Source organism: Vipera berus (assembly GCF_964194415.1).
Source record: "Vipera berus genome assembly, chromosome: 1".
In the NCBI taxonomy this organism is placed as follows: domain Eukaryota; kingdom Metazoa; phylum Chordata; class Lepidosauria; order Squamata; family Viperidae; genus Vipera; species Vipera berus.
Window position 1 is genome coordinate 85,303,795 of NC_138202.1, and position 19,751 is coordinate 85,323,545.

Genomic DNA, 19,751 nt, shown 5'->3' on the forward strand with positions numbered 1-19,751 from the left:
TGTTAAGTTGTGGGCTCTTGGGTGCATGAATGACGACACGAGGCTGAGTACAGGATAACTCATACTTTATTCTTGCTGGAACTGTACTGAAACATGGGTTGCAACCAGCCACAATATATAGTCTAGCCCCTAGGCAGCAGCCAATGGGTTTGAACCCACTCTTGCCACCTGGGGTAGCCAATTGCAGGACCGGAGACAGCCATAACAAAAATATCCATGGACTGTACCAAAACCCGAGGCTTTATAGCATGTCATTTTGCATCATAATAGTAAGTAAATGCAAGACAGTATTTCTATAATTTAAATATGGTGAATATTGTTCTCTGGAGGATGATCCACACCATAGGACCCAGATTGTTGGGGGCAATAAGCTGACTGTGTAATAATGCCGCTTGGGGGGGGGAAGCCCTAATAAGCAGGCATATACATAGAATGAAGGCTATTGCTAAGCACATTGGTTTGTGCTTAAATTGTAAGCCGCCCTGAGTCTTCGGAGAAGGGCGGGATATAAATGGGATTAAAATAAAATAAATAAAATAAAATAGTTTTATTGACTGCAGTTAAAAAAGAAAGACCCAGACTAATTTCTAATACAAGAACCACCACTGTTTTAGCAGAAGCATTCAATATTCCTCAAAATTAATAAATAGTAGAAATATGATCATCCAGCTGATAATATTTGTGCTGCAGATTCTGTTGAAAATCTTAGTTTGGATGTGCACATGTTCCATTAGACTCAAATATTAAATCACTATGCAAATGATAAAAAGAATGCAAAAGATTCATTCTCATTATTTCTTCGTAACTCAAAAATGATCAGCCTTTATAGCCCTTTTACAACTCACAGAACTTCCACTGAATTTCAGTAGCAAACTATAAATACATTATTTTGGCAGAAAACAAGTCTGTGAAGCATTTATTTATGTTTTGCATGCCTAACAACATACTATCCCTTGAAGAAAAAAAAACTATCCAAAAATCCAAGTGTTCCAACTTCAAAGTCTCATTCAACCCAAAAAAGATAGTCCATCCACATTGTACAACTTCATCCCACAACACACTGAGGTATGTCCAAGAGAAGTGTAAAGGAATGCAGGGAAAAAAATCCATTGTAGAAATAAAGTCTGTTTGTTCAATTAACCCATTATTATATTTTTGTATAGCTTCTTCTGAAAAGATGAGCTTAAAAACCACCAGCAAAAAAAAAGTCATTTCTCTCAAATGACTTCCAGAATTAATTTAGAAGGTAAAGAACATGAAAAGTCTCTCTCTCTCTCTCTCTCTCTCTCTCTCTCTCTCTCTCTCTCTCTCTCTCTCTCTCTCTCACACACACACACACACACACACACACACAAACTTTCTTGTCTCTATAGGTAGATATAACTGGGTTAATAAATGTTGTTATATAAGGGCATAAACATTGCACTGGTAGATTCAAATACAGATTATTTTGTTTGTTATTTTATCTCCATCCCTGATACTGGATAAATAGCTTATGACATAAGAAGCAGGAATGTACTTAGTCTTTCAACAGAAGTTTTGATCAAAACATGGAAGCAGAAGAGCAATGTTGTCATCTGGACAGAGCTTTGAAAGAAGCTCATGTGCAGAATGTGATGGAAAACAGTCTCTTGCCTTAATTGTACATCCAATAATTAAGGTAATTGCTTTGATTGCTCCCAACATTTCATGCAAATATTTTTCATGGTTACCTTTTTTTGTTTCTGCCAGCTGCCTTATGAGTTAGCTGAACAACTCAGTTAATAATTTTTTTTTATTTAAAAAGTTTTACAGTACATTTTAACTTTGTCAATCCCCCCCTCCCCCACCCCTATCTAACCCTCCCTATCCCTCTCCCCCATTCCCCCCTCCCCCCCGACTTCCCAGAGCTAAATACAGGGTATAGAAGCAAAAAACAAACATGAGCATCCATATGCTATCTACAATAAACTATTAATTCTATCACCCTCTAGCTCATGTAAAATTATTACAAACAATATTAATATTACAGATAAAAAAAAAGAAGAAAACAGAAAAGGAGCTTTACTCAAATGCTAAATGAAATTTCTTAGTCCCAATCCTTATTCATATTAATTTCAAAAAGAAAAAAAACTTTCATCTAGTATTTACCTCTAATTTCTGAACAAATTCTCAATTACGCGCCAAGAGCACCTATCTCTATTAACCTTATTAATCTCCAGCCAAACTGAACTATGATCAAAAATAGTTCTTGCATATATCACACCAAATGTCTCTCAATTCCAGATCATCCTTAAGTTCAAATAAAAAAGAAATTTAGGCAATCTAGCATGACTCATGACACGCTTAAAAAAAAAAAAGAAAAAAAACCACTTTTTCCATCTATACGTCTAAAACACCATTCCAATCTCCAATGAAAAAAAAAATAAAAAATTTTAAAAATTTTTATAATCCAATTAAGTACCCTTTATATGTAGTAAGTTAAGAAAAATCAACTTGTTAATTAGGAGCTTGCGTACCCAATCTTAAATTCAATAAATACTTTTGATCCATAACCCTAATATACATTTCTTGCAACCAAATAACATCAGTCTTAAATTGTTTTGAATATTGAAAAACTTTCTTTCTCCTCTATGATGAATTTAATCCACTGACATTCTAAATTAGAAATTTAGTCACCAATCTTGACGCCCCAAAGCTTTTGGAGCACGTCTGACATGGCCCCTATAACTTCTTTGGACCGCGCCCCTCCCACAGCTTCACTGTAAGTACACTTTGGAGGTTCCATGACTTTCTGCTGGTCTTGCTCTTGCTCTCATCTCGCTCGTCTTAGGGAGGCACGCGACATCCTCTGCTCTCCAGCAGCAGCCGATGAAACTGTAACTTGATCCCCTCCAACACCATTCTCCTCTGTCTGTCTATCTGCAACATCTTGAGGCTTTCCCTCACCAAATCCCTTTGCAGCTTCCAGAAGTGATAGGGGGGTTGCTTTTAACACGTTGCTGTAAAAATCACGTGCCTGGGCCACAGTAACCAGACGATGTCTTTTACCTTCGTGCATCACCACCAGTCCGACTGGAATCTCCCATCTAAACTTGATATCACATTTCTTAAGTTCCTGTATAAGAAATGCAAAATCTTTCCTTCTCCTTAAAATCTTTGGAGGAATCTCTTTTAAAACCAGGACTTCTTGCTCAGCAACTACCAATTTAGTATCATAAGCAGCTTGAATGACTTCATCTCTAATTACTCTCTTTGTAAAATAGACCACCACATCTCTGGGTAACTTCCTCTGTCTTGCAATCCATGAATTTACACGAAAATTTTTATCCATGCTTCCCTCAATTTCAGATGCTGGCTGGCCCAATACCACTTCCAAAGCCTCAGAGATCAGCTGCTTTAAATCTTCTTTAGGATTCTCTTTTAAGCCCCTAATTCTAATAGCATACTGCATCTGATGGTACTGAACAAGGCTCAATTCTCCATCCATTTTGTCCCTTATATTTTCAATCTCTAATACCTTTACTTCTAATATAGAGTTCTTTTGACTGAGATCCTCCACTTTTTCCTCCAACTGTTGCACACATACAGCTACACTTTCAATTATAGACAACATGTCTTCCCTCATTGCTCTAAACTTCTCTTCCATCTTCTTCTCCAATTTCTCCTCCAGCTTTTTCAACTTTTCATCCATCATATCAGACATTAATTGTGAATGCTTTTCAAAGGCATCTTGTAAATCCTTAAGCGTCAATGCCGGAGGAGGTGCAGGAGGAAGCAAAGCTTGCAACTAGGTCTGCTGCACCGGGGAAGACCCCGCACTCCAAAGAGCTTTAGAAGTTTTGGCCGCCATCTTTCCCCACTTTCACTTGTTGCGCACTTTCACTTTGAAGCTATAAAATCCATTGAGCTAGAGAGTAAAATAAAAGTCCACATCACCATGACCTCCTGTACCGCTCTGCCTGCATCTTGATACTCCAAGGTATTTCCTTCTGGCAGGGGTGGTTGCTAACGCCTGGCTCTGCTCCGCAGAGACGCTGCGCAGCTCGGAGCAACCCAGGCTTCGGGGGGGCCTCAATCCTTCAGCCGCCCAAACTCTCAGCTCAGGCGGCCCCGGAGAGCTCAACCCCTACCTGGGGCCTCACCCCCTCCTCTTCTCCCGAGGAGGGGGCTTCAAATCCATCTAAACAGCTGATCGGCGCTGTTTACGATGGATAAACACAGCTGCGGAGCGGACAGCCCGGAGACGGCTGTCTTCGGCGCTGCGTCGCCACCGGAAGTCCCAACTCAGTTAATAATTTTTAAAGCAATGAAATATCCATCACTATAAGTGATTAAAAGTTGTAACAAAATAATCTGAAAATATATACTTTCTTTGTGCCAGTGCTAACTCATTTCTATCTTGTTGCACTTCCTCCATTCTGTTTTTCATAACTCTTTGTACAATCTTCCATTTCATACCAACCCAAAGAGAGATTCCCAGTTTAGGATCAGTCATCCTTCTATCTCATAAATGTGGCCTATTGTCAGTAATATTATACAATAATGCAACAGACAACATTGTTAGCTTGAACTGACATTAAATAACATTTGGTAATGTGGCTTTGGATATAGGCATTCATTCTTAACTACAATGATGGCAAAATGATTAAAACTGCAATGTGTAGTCACCATGCAAGCTCTATCCTTTCATTCTCGTATTGCAATGTTAACGCAAATATTAAGGAGCATGCTTTCCATCATGACATTGTATTGTTATGCATATTTTTTTTCAGTTGCCCACATCCTTCTGGACATTTATGGCTTCAGAAGTTGATCTGAAGTTCTTCATTAAAGTAAACAACTAAGTTGTTCAAACTTTAACTACTGGATTTTTTTCTCAACATATTGTGACAGCTTGTGATTCATCCTGGACATCAATGCATCCAGAATACTGGACAAGACACAATGTCTGTGAGTGGCTACAGTTTTGCTGTGATCAATACAAATTGGATGCTAACTGCATTTCCTTTTCCCACTTCAACATAAATGGCCACCAGCTCTGTTGTATGACCCAAGAAGAATTTTTAAATGCTGCTGGAATTTGTGGTGAATACCTCTACTTCATTCTCCAAAACATCAAGATTCGTGGTCAGTGTGCCAAAGATTTAATCAGAATATTACTGTTTCTTTCTGGGTGTAATGCTCAGCCTTATGCAAAGTATTGAAATGGCAGCCAGTGAGACTGCCATGTGATGCTAAATCACAATCTAGCAGACATATCCAAAGAAAGAAAGACCAGATAAGATTGAAACAATTTAGAAACTCATTAAATCAAATTAATCCTTGCAAAATTAGACCAAGAGATAAGATCAGGCAAAGAGAAATGAAAACCACAAAAGGCAGCCAAAAGCAAGATGAGATTAAAATGAGGGGGAAAAATATAGAAAAGAGTAAATTCTGACTCATGGGTCTAATCAGGAATGTTCATGGGAGAAGGGGAGTGTTTAAAACGTTAAAATTGATTATTTTGAACCTATCTGGGGACAGCCCTTGGACTAATCCAGACTGAGAAGGTAATTCATTCAGCCCACATGACTTTGAATGATGTCCCTCTTCAAAGCCTTAGATCTCATTTCTAGCAAGAGCTGTGATTTTAATAAATAATAAGATGGAGCATCTATAGGTGTATCTCAATGTTGGCTCTTTTGCACCATTTTAAAGAAGAAATTGAAAAGCTAAATCACAGCGCAGAACAATCTGTTCACATGAGAATTTTTTTTAAAAAAATATTGCAATGGTACAGAAATTCTAAGTAAGGCATTTTTATTATATACAATAACACTGTAATCTATATTTGTTTTTATAGGTATCTCCTTCTTTCAGGACAATGAAGATACAAAGTCATCTGAAAAAGACTGTAAGGGAAACTTCAAAAGTTTGTAATAAACTTGTTATAATAAATGAAATATTTCAGCTGGGGTTAGAGGTTCTCTCAGCAGTAGCGTTAGTAGTTTACTCTCCTTGTTCTGGCTGCACAAGAACAGTGAGAGCAACCTACTCCCAATGATGCAAAGGCTATGACTGTATAAGTTACAGTTTTATGTGGAAATGTCATGGCGCACATATCAAAATTTGCCCCACAGACACCCACGGTCACAATTAATGCCATGTTTCCTTGTTTGCTTTCAGAGGAAATAATTATTGGATCATGATCCATCTCCTGCATCCTTAGAGCAAAATTCCTGTTCAAAATCATTGCAGAATGTAAAGCCCCAAAGCTCTTTATAAAAAAATAATAATAAATCCTCTCTAAATAAGATCTAGCCTCCCATCAATCATCTAACCTTTGAGCTTTTGTTCTGGAGTATGGGCAGGGCTTTTTTTCTCATAGAACGCTCAGAACGGAGTTCCGGCACCTTTTTTGGATGGAACCTTGTAGGGTAGGCAAGGCGGGTTGTATGACACGTGTGAGTTCCGGCACCTTTTTCTTTTACAAAAAAAGCACTGAGTATGGGGTTTTTGGTTTTAGACCGGTTAATAGCAGAGCAACATCAAGTATGATTAGATGCTATGTTCCTCCTTAATCATTTCCAGTTTGGCTTTTAACTGATTTTGTAGGAGACGTCTACAAGAAAACTAAAATGGGAAACGTTTCCTTGATCACCTGATTGAACTCATGCACTTCTTTCTGTGCCATTCCCCCTACCAACTGAAAAAATTAGAAAGAATATTGACATGTAGCCTCAGATAAATATATTTTTCCTTGATAGCGTGCAAAGTTTGTGCATAGTGTCAGGCAGGTGTAGAATTCTCACCAAAGCTTTTTAATATCTACATTAAATATCTACAACTGGAGCTTTGGAGAGGAGTGCTGTTACAGTGCCAAAGAATTTAGATCTATATCTCATAAATTAAAGATCTAAGCCTGACAGGTTAGAATTTAGGCAATGTTTAGAAGCTGTGATCAAATAGACTAAGATAAACAGACAGTTGATATCAGAAAACACATTATTGAGTTTTCTAATGATTAATAGGCAGCATGCTGTCTATCAACCCAAGTTCACAGTATTGTTCTTATATTAGATGCTGCCTTGCTTTTCAGTGATCAGACAGTGTAGTAAAAGTAACACTTTTCTGACAATTAAATCTTCTATTCAAGGATTTATCCTCCTTGGACTTTATGATTCTAATTATATTTTCCATGTTAGACTACTGTAATGCAAGTAGTCCTCAACCTATAACAGTTCATTTAGTGACTGTTCAAAGTTACAACAGCAATGAAAAATTTGACTTATGACTGTTTTTCATACTTACGACCATTGCAGCATCCCCATGGACACGTGATCTAAATTCAGACGCTTGCCTCATATTTATGACGGTTGCCAGTGTCCTGGGGTCATTTCATCAACTTTTGTAACCTTCTGACAAGCAAAGTCAATGGGGAAGCCAGGTTCACCTAACAACCATGTTACTAACTTAACACCTGCAGTGATTCATTTAACAACTGTGGCAAGTCATAAAATGGGTCAAAACTCACTTAACAAATGTTTCACTTAGCAGCATAAATTTTGGGCTTAATTGTGGTCCTTAGTTGAGGACTAACTTTATGTGTTTTCTGGCTGAAACTTTTACATGGTTTACATTAAAACCTGTTGGCCAAAGATAGGTACTGTTTTGAAAACATCTTTGCATTTATAAATTGCAAATTAAATGTTAATAACAACAGATTATCGTTGTTCAAGTGGGAATTTAACCTTTCAGTCCCCACCATGGTCCTAATGAAAATTGTTCCTCCAGACATGGAAGTTGCATTGGAAGAAAAAATTCCAGCGTTGCTTCTTCTTGCTTCCGTTAGCTGCCATCTGAATAATTGTCCCCTTCCCTTTCTAATACCTGCTGTTTCATTTTTTTTAAATATGCCACCATTTCCCATTTACCTTTTTTCTACATTCAGCCTCCATCAATGCCCTAATTCAGCTGCCATCAATTGTGTAAGACAGGGGTCTCCAATCTTGGCAACTTTAAGACTTGTGGACTTTAACACCCAGAATTCCCCAGTTGCCAAGATTGGAGACCCCTGTTATAAGACATTTGATATCAAAAGCAAGAAGTTTATAGCCCCACCTTGGAAGCTATGGAAGTATTTCCTGGTGAAATTGAAGCAGATATACCAGTGTTAAGAGGTGGTGGGCTGATGGAAAATATATTCGGTGGGGAGATTCTCCACAGAAAGACTGTTTTTTGGGGAGCGACTGATAACACGTTTAAGTTTTTTATTGCTTTTTGAAGGTTGATTTATTTGGTTGCTCTCTTTGTCATTCGTTTTCAGCAGGAAATGACATTCAGTAAGTAAATGGGACAATTCTTTCATGTGATTTGCATGGATTTGGTAACATGCAAGTCTGACTCAACCCTAAACTCAGCGTAATTATAAGTCCATTTTGATAGTTTCAGGTTGTGTAAGTCTCCCAGAGGTCAGATGTGTATCTTTACCAACCGGTTGGCTATGTGCATGCTGCAAGACCAAGAAATGCAAGGAAATCAAGGCTGTTTAACTTAGCCTGGGCACTGAACAACAATAAAATCACTGATTAACCAGCCAATTTTGCCTTCGTCCTGTGAGCTCCTTTGCCTCTATTTGTTAGAAAATTATGCTCCATGAGTATCATTCTAGAGCAATGTTATAATATAAAGTACTATTTACCTAGAGATGGTATCAGGGCACATTGTGTTTTCTGGTAACCATCTTTTAGATCATTCACACTTGACCAACGATGATCTTTGCAGGACTTTCAGTGGTTATTGATGCAATTTCAGCTAATTATCCAAATTGGGGTTAATCATTCTCTTTTATGATGAAGCTGGGTTTTTAATTCTAGGAAAAGCCTCAGACCCACACTGGTTTAGTGTTCCATAGAGTTTTATTCAGAGAACATGAAAACTTGTTTAAATATCACTGAAATTCTTTCAGAATTATTTACGTTTTTTTTTAAAAAAATATCTTCCAGATAATGATAAGGCATGTTTGAGAACGGGTGGCCTCAAGAGTCAAGAGTTTCAAGGTCACAATAGAACAAGTAGGTATATTTCTGACATCTAAAATTTTATATATAAGTATCGGAGAATTATTAATACATACACATATATTCATATTTACACAAATGAAACCAAATATACAGCTATTTGCTTTTACTTTTAAAAATAGTTTATTTACATTATATACCTGAATTTATATACATTATAAATACATGATTTTATAATCAGTTTATAAACTAACCAGTATATAAATATCTCTTTATATATCTTACGACTCTGCAGACTCTGCCAGACAGACATAACTGTAAATAAGAATTCTATTAGTCGGCATAAGCATCTCTTTCAGGAAGAAAGGCAGAAATAAAAACTCTGAACATGCTACCTTTGAACATGTCATTGGCTGGCTTGTTACTGGAGAAGAAATATGAAAAGCAGGCTGCAATGTCGCGTGGTCGCACAGAGAGACAGACACTGAGCTGGGTAGTAACTTCTTTATTTGGGATCAGGAACGAAGCTGGGGAAAGGGTTTACCTGGCGTCTCTTTATACCTGCCCAGGTGAATCGCAACCAATAGATTCAAACCTGGGCTTCCCGCCAGTGCAGGTGGCCAATAGATTTAAACCCTGACTTCCCGCCAGAGCTGACCATGCCCCGGAGCTCTCAGGCTTGCTCCATTCAGGCTTTCCCGCCAAAAGCGGTTATAGCCTGGAGCTGTCCATCCCCCTGCTGTGCTGACATCCTGTGTATGCTTTTAGTCGCAAACACTACACAGGCATTATGAACATTGACAGCCTAAATTATAAATGAAGAATCACTCTTTTCTAATTATTTTTTATATGTAACAAATGTGTAAGAGATGTGAAACTTTAGCTATGACTACAGCTGAATATGGAAAAAAGCTAGGTACACTGGATAAACTATTACCAAGAAATCCTGCTTTAAAAATGTTAGTCTGTTGTGATATAACTAATGTAGTTTCTGAACCTGGGCACCTTTCAGAAATACAAGGTTCAGTTCCCTTTTTTTCTGCAATAGACAGGTTGGCTTGGCCATTCTGGGAGTTGAAGTCAATATCAGTAAGAGGCCATGGGTCAATAGAGATCACATGTGATAATAGGCTCTGAGATTTAGGTGTTGTTTCTTGATCTCTCAAGTCATTGCTAAAGTCAACCATCCCAAATCCTTAGCAACAGAACTCTGAGAAATGAAAAAAATGTAGATTATCATTTCAGATTGCACGTCATTATTTCTTAGCAGCATTTATGCTTATGACTCTCATAACATATGTCATATGTAGGCCAACTTAGTTGTTAATAAAAATAGTCCCTTCTGATTTCTTTAACACGGATACGACATCCTAGGTCCTTGCTTTATTTGGATCCTGGATCATTTGGTTGTCATGGTTCTGACTAATGAAACACTTCAAAGAACTTTCAGGCATGGTTTATTCCAAATGTGCTCATGTCCAAGCCAATGAATCTACAGCTGTCCTTCAGACTTCCCATGTAAACATGTGGAAGCTCAAAGAAATGAGAGCAGGGCTGTATCCACAGCTCCATTCTTCTCCTGTTCTGAGTTCTTCACAAATGCCTGAACAGGGCTCAATTTTTGGCCTAATCTGCTCCACCAGATTAAAAAGAAAAATGGGCAAAGGTCAGGAAGATCGTCAATAATTTATGCTGCCATGAGCTTTGTGGATTATGTTGCTCATCCAATGCGCTATTTTTAAAATTAATTTTGCAATTTAGCCTCAAACTTGTCTAAGATCAGTATATTCCTCACCTCATTATAACCTCAGGTGATGACTCTGCATTTCTGATCAGACTTTTAAGCAAGTCTGGAAAGTAAAAAGAGGTCAGACAGTATCTGCTTCTTAGATTACCACATCATCCTTAACTTCCTGCTACCCCAGCCTATGTGATCTCGGCAAAGATGATTCAAGTACACTCAGCGTTCATCTACTATCTTAAATTGTTAATTTTCTAACAGCATGTTGGATGACATACAGAATTCTTATTGAAGAGATACCCAAGTTGTCTGAACCCCGGGGGCTATGAAATATATGGGAATATAGTCAGTTAAATATATAGTCAAAATTTGAGGCAGATAGGTGGTTTAGAAATATGAAATACAAATAAATAAAAAATAAATAAAACAGAGCTTTTGAGAAACAAGAAGTGAAATCCAATGAGGAAGGAAGGAAGGAAGGAAGGAAGGAAGGAAGGAAGGAAGGAAGGAAGGAAGGAAGGAAGGAAGGAAGGAAGGAAGCTTGGGATGGAAAAGAGCCTCAGGAGACAAGAAGATCTCACAAAATATCACACTGAAAAGATGATCATGCTCAATTTTGGAAAGGGATGGAATTAAATTTTCTGAAACAAGAATTATGGGATGGGGTGCTCATCTACAGAAACTGCATTATATCAATCTACCACACAAGATGTCTTCCAGAACAACAGGCCTTATTTTTAAGAGAAAGTAGATTATTATATAAGCCCTCTTTCTTTTTAGACATACAGAAGTTGGTCCTTTCAGTTTTGCCAATCAGGAGTTTGCACATTTATTCTTCTGATTGTTTCCATTTTGAATGGCAGGAAAATAACTAAAATAATGAAATCCATTCAGCGGGGTCTGACAGGATTTAGAAAATGGCACATGATTGATTACCCTGGGCCTACTTATCACTTGATATAGTGATGAAAACTGCATTGCACATGGATGCTTGGTAGTTTCCTATATTATAAAGCAAAGGAATTTGGTCTCAGTGTCACCTTATTGGTTATTTTTCCTGACTATGCTGAACTGCTTTACTGGCATTACTTTCATCTTAGGTATATCATTGTTCTACAATCCAGATATAATTTTCTAACCTCTGATAATTTGTCACAGAAAAGCTTTTCTTACCTCTGTTCACTTTCATTCTTGAAGGTCTGCAGAGTTCTCACTTGTGGGAATTTGTACGAGATCTTCTTCTGTCCCCGGAAGAGAATTCGGGTATCCTTGAATGGGAAGATAGAGACCAAGGCATCTTTCGCGTTATCAAATCTGATGCTCTGGCAAAGATGTGGGGACAAAGGAAAAAAAATGACAGAATGACTTACGAAAAGCTAAGCAGAGCACTCCGGTAAGTTAATACTTAAAGAAGATATATCTAATGCTGATAGGAGCTGGGCATTTTGCATATGTTATAACAGTTTTATGCAATCTTTGTTTTTTGTCATTTCCAGGCCCAATTCAAGTGCCTTGTTTGTTTGTTTGTTTATAGTTCATAATTCTTAACTGCCCATCTCTCTCAGATGCCTATATTAGCTTATAAGGAGCTTTCACCATATCTAAAGAACTGCTCTTCCCATTGCTTTTACTGTACCCTAAAAATCATCTTCAGAGGCTCTGTTCTTGTGTCCTCCTAAGCTAAGTGTTTTTTATTAAGGTTTATTATAGCATAAAATATAATGAACATAAAGATTAAAAGGAGAAGTGCATGAGGAAAAAGAAGCAAAAAAAATGTTGACTTCCGACTCTTTCCAACACAGTAAAATACTAATTCAATTACAACCTCAACTTTTTACTTTACCAATAATTATTATAAGCCAGTTCTATAACTATACAATTATTAAATCATCAAACTAAATTCTGGTTTAGGTTTTTTTTCTACTTCAAGGATAAAAACCAATAGATACAAGCAATGTTCCAATAAAAACAAGACTAAATAAAACCTCTTTGTTTAAAACAGTTTACATCACCATTTTAACCAAATCCATTTTTTTCTTTTTTTTTTTCTCCAGTTGTGGGAAGTGATACATAAAGGTAGTCGTCGACTTACAATCACAATTGAGCCCCAAATTTCTTTTGCTAAGCGAAATACTTGTTAAGTGAGTTTTGCCCCATTTTACGACCTTTCTTGCCACAATTGTTAAGTGAATCACTTCAGTTGTTAGTAACACAGTTGTTAAGTGAATCTGACTTCTCAATTGATCCTGGACACTGCAACTGTCATAAATATGAGTCAGTTGCCAAGCATCTGAATTTTGATCATGTGATCATGGGGATGCTGCTGCAATGGTCGTGTGAAAAAAGGTCATAAGTTACTTTTATTCCCAATGCCGTTGTAACTTTGGTCACTAAATGAACTGTTGTAAGTCGAGCACTACCTGTTATTCCTATTTGAACATGTTAATATTTCTAAACTATCATAATTTATTTTAACACAAGTAACTATACTTTCTGAGTTCTTTAACCTTAGCAGTTCTTTTATGTTCATTTTAAAATTCTAATCATTTTTAAAACATTCATCTTTATAAATAAAATCAATTAATGTAATCAATTAAAATCTTTAAGTCACTCCCTCCAGCTTGTCTCATAAAATAAAATGTTTTTCTTTTCCAGAATGTCAATTAAATAGAATAGAATAACACAGTCGGAAGGGACCTTGGAGGTCTTCTAGTCCAACCCTCTGCTCAGGCAGGAAACCATTTCAGACCAATGGTTGTCCAAACTCAGCTTAAAAATGTACAGTGTTCCACTGATTAATTTCTCTAACTATCAGGAAATACATAAACTTCTCTTTTTCTAAAGAGATTCTCTAATATGATTTTTAAAATAAATATGTCAACATTGTCAATTCCCATTTAAATTTCGAAGTGAAAACTTGTTCTCCTGAGGATTGTAGATTTACTTGCACTTTACTTTCCTCTTCTTCTTTCAAATGCACTGGAGGATTTAAAATTAAACCATCTTCACAGGAACACTGTTAGTGACAGATTTATATTCCAAACGGAGATGAGCACCGGCCCCTAGAGTCAGAAACGACTAGCACGCATGTGCAGGGGAACCTTTACCTTTACCTTTTTTATTGTCAGATAGGCCCACAGTAGCCTCAGTAGCTTGATAACTTTCTACACATGGTTGCAACTCTGGATTGCTCCTCTTTCTTCTAATTACTTGAGTGATTTGTTTGTCTTGGTCCCCATGTGACATCTTTGGCATATACAGGTAGTCCTTGAGTTACAGCCACAATTGAGCCCAAACTTTGGTTGTTAAGTGAGACGTATGTTAAGTGAGTTTTGCCCCATTTTACGACCTTTCTAGCCACAGTTGTTAAGTGAATCACTACAATTGATAACTTAGTAACCTGGTTAAATGAACCTGGCTTCCCCATTGGCTTTGCTTGCCAGAAGATTGCAACAGGTAATCTCATGATTACCTGGGGCATAGCAATGGTCATAAATGTGAACCAGTTGCCAAGCATCTGAGTTTTGATCACATGGTCATGGGGGTGCTGCAAAGGTCGTAACTGTGAAAAATGGTCATAAGTCACATTTGTCCGTGCCACTGTAACTTTGAATGGTCACTAAATGAACTGTTGTAAGCCGAGGACTACCTGTAGTTGAATTGTTTTGTTTAAATACTCTTCCAAAATAATTTTTGCAATCCCTGTCTGATTTAGAGACCTTCTATGTTGCTTCATCGTCTTCAGTATTTTAGCTCCCTCTTGTGGTCAAAGAATAAATCTTTTTTTTTAAAAAAAAGCTTTTTACAGACTAGCTGGTATCTCCTGGCCAATCAGAATCCTTGCTAGTAGGTAACATCATCAATGCTAGTGATGATATTACCTAGTTTGAGTAATGTAATGTCTGCAAGAAAACAACCAAGTGAGAGCATCAAGGACCCCTCATTTCAATCTGAGCTACAAATATTTATCACAGTCCAAATCCATTAAAATCAAAAGATTTCAGCCTCCTACAACAACCAACCCCAAAGTGAAAATTATAACCCACAACTTCAAATAAAGGCGGAAAATTCATGAAAATGCCCAAATAAAACAGCAACTTTTTAAATCCTTACGTTTCTCCATCAAAATAAGAAATAAAAAAGGATTCCACAATTACTTATTTCAGCCCACCTCTGGCCACCACCCTCCTCATTGTTCAACAATGGCACAGATCTTCAAAAAGGAGTAACAGGCTGTGAGAAGAGAGAAAAGAGCCTTTTTTAGTTTAGTAAAGATAATAATCAAATAAATTTAAGAAGTGAAGGCACAACTTGTCCATTTAAAAAATAAATTTCAAAATGGCTGCTTTTTCAACAAGGAAGTAATTGCAGTCCCACCTCTTGTAGGGTGATTCTAAGACTCCTTCTAATGCAGGAGACACATATATACTTAGGGAATTCAGTACCCTTATTTGTAAATTGAAAACACTTTTCCAGATTGATCATCTTTACTGAAAGCCTCCAAGCCAAGTGGTTATTGAGGGACAGGCCTTCAACACTAGCTACCCAATTCTGAAAAGCTCTGCTCAACATGGAACATGTTGGGCATCAAGAGTGGGAGGTTTTTTTTGGTTTAATTTTGTTTTGGTTTTTGGTGTAAAACAAATACAACAATTTAATACTCCTACATTCATTTTCAAGTACTGTGAGCTGATTTGAGAAAACTTAGTTTTGAGAGGTAGCGTGCACATTTTAAAAGTAAAACTTTCTGTCTAATTTGATATAGATTAACTCATTCCAAAGATGATCAAACTTGAGCAGGATTAGGGGTGGGGTAATGCTGCAGCTTGATATGTTCTTGAAGGAGAAAATGAGTAAAAAAATTACACATTCATTAATAGAGTGCTTGCCAGCCTAAGCCATATATATAACGTTTAATACCCCTACATTTCCATTTTGCTTGACAATAACCTGACAACTTTACTCTGAAAAGTAAAAAGAAAATGTTAGAAAAATAAAATATGGCTAAAGGGTACTGGTTCCCCAAATATCTGGGAAAGTTTAAGTTCTGAGACAATTAACTATGACTTTTGCCTATGTGAGCGGAAGCCCCTGCGTTGTCAAAACCAAATATTTCATGCTGTCATTCAAATGTAGTGTTCAGGTGCTTCTAATTCCCATTTCACTGTTATTGTTGCAGGTATTATTATAAAACTGGAATTTTGGAACGAGTTGACAGGAGATTAGTGTATAAGTTTGGGAAAAATGCACATGGATGGCAAGAAAGCAAATCATGAGATACCCATATTTTTGGACTCATTATCCAGTAAACAATGTGAAGGTCAACTCCAAAACATGGAGGTTCTCTGCCAGCTTTTCTAGATCAAGATGGCCATATATTCTGAATAACTGGATAAAATAACCATTAATAGACAGTCTGGATCAGGAAATGTACTGCCTTTGCACTTTTTATCTTCCATATAACCTGCATGGCACAAACACCCATACATGGTTTCATTTTTTCCAGTAAATTCCTGCAGATTTGCTCTGAAAGCCAATAAGAGTTTGTCATTAGTACTTAAAACTAAATCTCAGCATTATAACGCTTCCATTTTGAGTTTGATGGAATCTTGAATAACATTTTCTTGATAACATTTTATATTCACCCATGGGTGGGCAACCGATTGCCATGTGGTCTGTATGAGTCTTTATAATATTTTTTACAGGCCAGAGAACCTTAGAAATAGTGCCTCTAATACTCAGCAGCAGAGCACAAGAAACAGAGGTGCAATTTCTTATTGCTTGAATGGAAAATAGCGTGTGTGTTGTTGTTGTTGTTGTTTTTAAAAAGATGTGTTTAAATAATATTAAAAAGCCCTCAAATGTAAAAGATCTGCTTCCCAGCTGGTAAAAGATAGTCCATGTCTATCATCGCATTCCAATAGGTAACGTGGTATAATCATTTTTCTCTATCGTATCAACTTGAATGTGGATATGTGGTCTTCTAGATGTAGTTGAATTGGAACTCCCAAAAGTCTCAGCCAATATATCCAATGAAAATGGGACATGGATCTGATTCGCCAGCACTGGAAAGCCTGCAAGTTCTCCGCTGCCTGTCCTCTTGCATTCAAAAGCAGTTTCATCCTGTCTGCAGCAACATTCTTTGGGACGGTTATGCTGGTAGTCACAACAATATCTGTTACAGCATGAATAAAAAAATTATTTTGTGGTGTATGAAGACTTAGGAAAGACTGGTTCTGATTCCAGCTGGACAAGAATTTGCTGCTACTATTCACCTTTTACGTATGTGAAAGGAATCAAAACAAATATTCCTGCTTCAGAATTTGTGAAGAAGTGTTTTTTTTCCCTTCGGGAAGAAAGTTACTGTGTTCTGTGTTCATAACGGCACTTTTGCAATTTGTAAAACATGAAAAGACTTTAGCTATGATTTACACTCCCTCCCTCAATACAAATTTCTACATCAGGAACGTGGTTGAATAAATGTTTTAAGTTGGCTCCTTAGGACTGTTGATTCTCTGCCTGGGAATAAGGTTAGTTTATTAACTGACTTGCTAGATTGCTACAAAATTGTAACAGTGTAACTTTAACCATCTTTATTATTAATATTTTTAATTAATTGTACTGCCTTCACACTATATATTCTTTAGCACACACCTTTTTTATTTGTTCATATAATATTAGCTGGCTGGCTGGCTGGCTGGGACTGTCTGTCGGCCAATGGATAGTTAGAAATAGATAGATTTTCTTTCTATCATCTATCATCTATCTGTCTGATAAATAATAGATGATGAAAGAAAGAAAAGAAAAGAAAAGAAAAGAAAAGAAAGGAAAGGAAAAGAAAGGAAAAGAAAAGAAAGATACCCATGCTTGATGGAATGAAATATATCAAGCCTGCCACAGATAGAACATAAATATTTGAAATAAATAAAACTATATATAATGTGAGAGTTAACTGCCAGTGTGTACATAGACCATAATTTAAATAATTTACATTTCACGTACCTTTCTGAAAACAAAATCTTGTGCTTTATCGGAGAAGTCATAAACTATTATTTTGTTGGAAATCACTAAACTTTATTCTGTAGTCTTCTAAAATAACAAAGTGTTTCTATGAACTCTTAGCAAGTCCTAATGAATTTAGTGGGACATACTTCTAAATAGATTTACTTAACTCAGAAGTTGGATATTGACATTAGAAGCATTGAAGAAATGGTGTAATTATTTTTAAAGCAATGTATTTGTATTGTGCATTAATATATTCTACCTCAGATGAAGTTTGATAGGAATAATTGGGCATATTATGGTCATCTTTAAATTAGGAGGTTCTCTGCAAACTTCACACATCTCTCGTGTCCTCTATTATAACTCAGATTTATTATTTTATATCATAGCAATTGTGAATCCTAACAAAAACAGAAGGCTTTAGAATATGCAACTTTTTTGAACATTAAAAATAAAAGCAATGCTATACTTTTACATTCAGTTTTGTTATGCCTAGAATAGAATCTTGCCAGCTAGACATGGGGAATCAAATCTGTTAGAATTTCAGTTCCCTTAATATTAGGCATTCTGGATATAAAGTCTCTAGGAATTATAGATCAAAACATCTGACAGATCCCACGTGACATGTCACCAAACTAAGTCAGTAAAACCAAAAGTAAAGCTTGTTCACTGTTTTAATCAACCCAAGGATTTTATTCACATTTTTTTCCTCCATTCTACCCATTTCATTCTGGTTTCTGCAATGTTTCTTTTTTCCTATTAATTTCTCTCTTTCTTCCCTGGTTGATAAAGCTAGGATAGAGTTGACAATCGGGTTGATGTTGCTCCAGTGTTATCCACCGGTAGGATGCATGCAACAAAGTCAAGACTTTATTTAAACTGTAATTTTGGAAATAAAAAAATTGCATTGAAAAAAAGGTCAAGATGGCAACTTCCAATTGAACCTCTCTCCCCTTTTTTACAAGTGTTACCATGTAAAAAAGACAGAGCTTTGATTGTATGATCAAGGTTACCAATCTGACTTTTGTGAATTCCCTGCAGTGGTCATTGTTTATCTGTTTGCTTGAAAAAATGATAGGCCAACCTATGCAGTATAATTCTTGGACTGACCCAAACTTCTACAACATAAGTGAATCCATACTTTCAAGGAGTTTATGTCAATTAACATGGTAATGAGCAAGCAAAAAGGCTTATTATCTACAAAGTAAGGTTCTAAGGTTCAAAGCTAAAAAGTGCTCTCTGTGAAAAAAATTTTAAAAAACTGTTCACTATTCATTTCCAAAGATCAAGAACAAAATGAACATAAAGTGTTCATTTTCATTATAAGAGGATTTCCTTTTGAACTTGAGTAAGTTCCCATTTCAAGAAGGAAAAGGCTGGGAGACTGAACTTATACCACAATAAAAAGTCTGGAGATGGAGAGACACAAAAGTCAATCAGCTAGTAGACATGCTTAGTGTAAGAGCTTTGTGTTGCTTTTTTGGAATTCTATAAACTACCAAATTATAGGTACAGTTGGATTCCACCCTCTTGCACGCAAAAAAATTGTACCTGGTCTTAATTAACTTGATCTTCCCACATATATTTTTGTCAATTTGTTCTTGGAGCTACTTTATTATTGCTTTTATTTTGGCAACCAAATGCAGAATGTGCCAGCTTAATGACACCCATAGGATCTAGTTTCTAGAATACCAATATAAAACTACATGGTTAATATCTACCATAAATTGAATTTGTAGCAGTCAGCCAGCCAATAGGCCTAATTTAAAAAAAAACTGTTCTTTTTTTACAAAATGATGTAGCATGATTTTACTATGTTGCTTTTTGAAGTACCAGTGGAAAACACATCCAGAATAAGTGTGCTGTTTTATTAAATATGTTTGTGAGCAAATGTAAATTCTTATATTGTAATCATGCAATTTTGGTTCATTGCAGTTTGTAAAGAATGTATATAAAATGTTTAATTCTAAACAGAACTTGTTTTGATAACTCATATTAGCAGTAGTTAAAAATTCAAATCTTTA

The 19,751-nt window shown here is 36.4% G+C and overlaps 1 protein-coding gene across 8 annotated transcripts in view; it reads left to right on the top strand.

The window, feature by feature from the left end:
* Positions 1-19,751, top strand: part of ELF5 (E74 like ETS transcription factor 5) — a 55,266-nt gene that overhangs the window by 9,329 nt on the left and 26,186 nt on the right. For 3 of the 8 annotated variants that reach the window (XM_081341880.1, XM_081341879.1, XM_081341878.1), the window contains 5 exons: positions 4,876-5,109; positions 5,828-5,878; positions 8,970-9,038; positions 11,923-12,118; positions 15,905-17,581. In XM_081341880.1, coding sequence (XP_081198006.1) covers positions 4,876-5,109; positions 5,828-5,878; positions 8,970-9,038; positions 11,923-12,118; positions 15,905-16,001 — 647 coding nt within the window. In that variant the 3' untranslated portion in view covers positions 16,002-17,581. Of the gene's footprint in view, positions 1-4,754; positions 5,110-5,827; positions 5,879-8,969; positions 9,039-11,922; positions 12,119-15,904; positions 17,582-19,751 lie in introns of those variants that run through there. The other 5 variants (XM_081341885.1, XM_081341884.1, XM_081341883.1 and 2 more) reach the window with 4 other exon arrangements.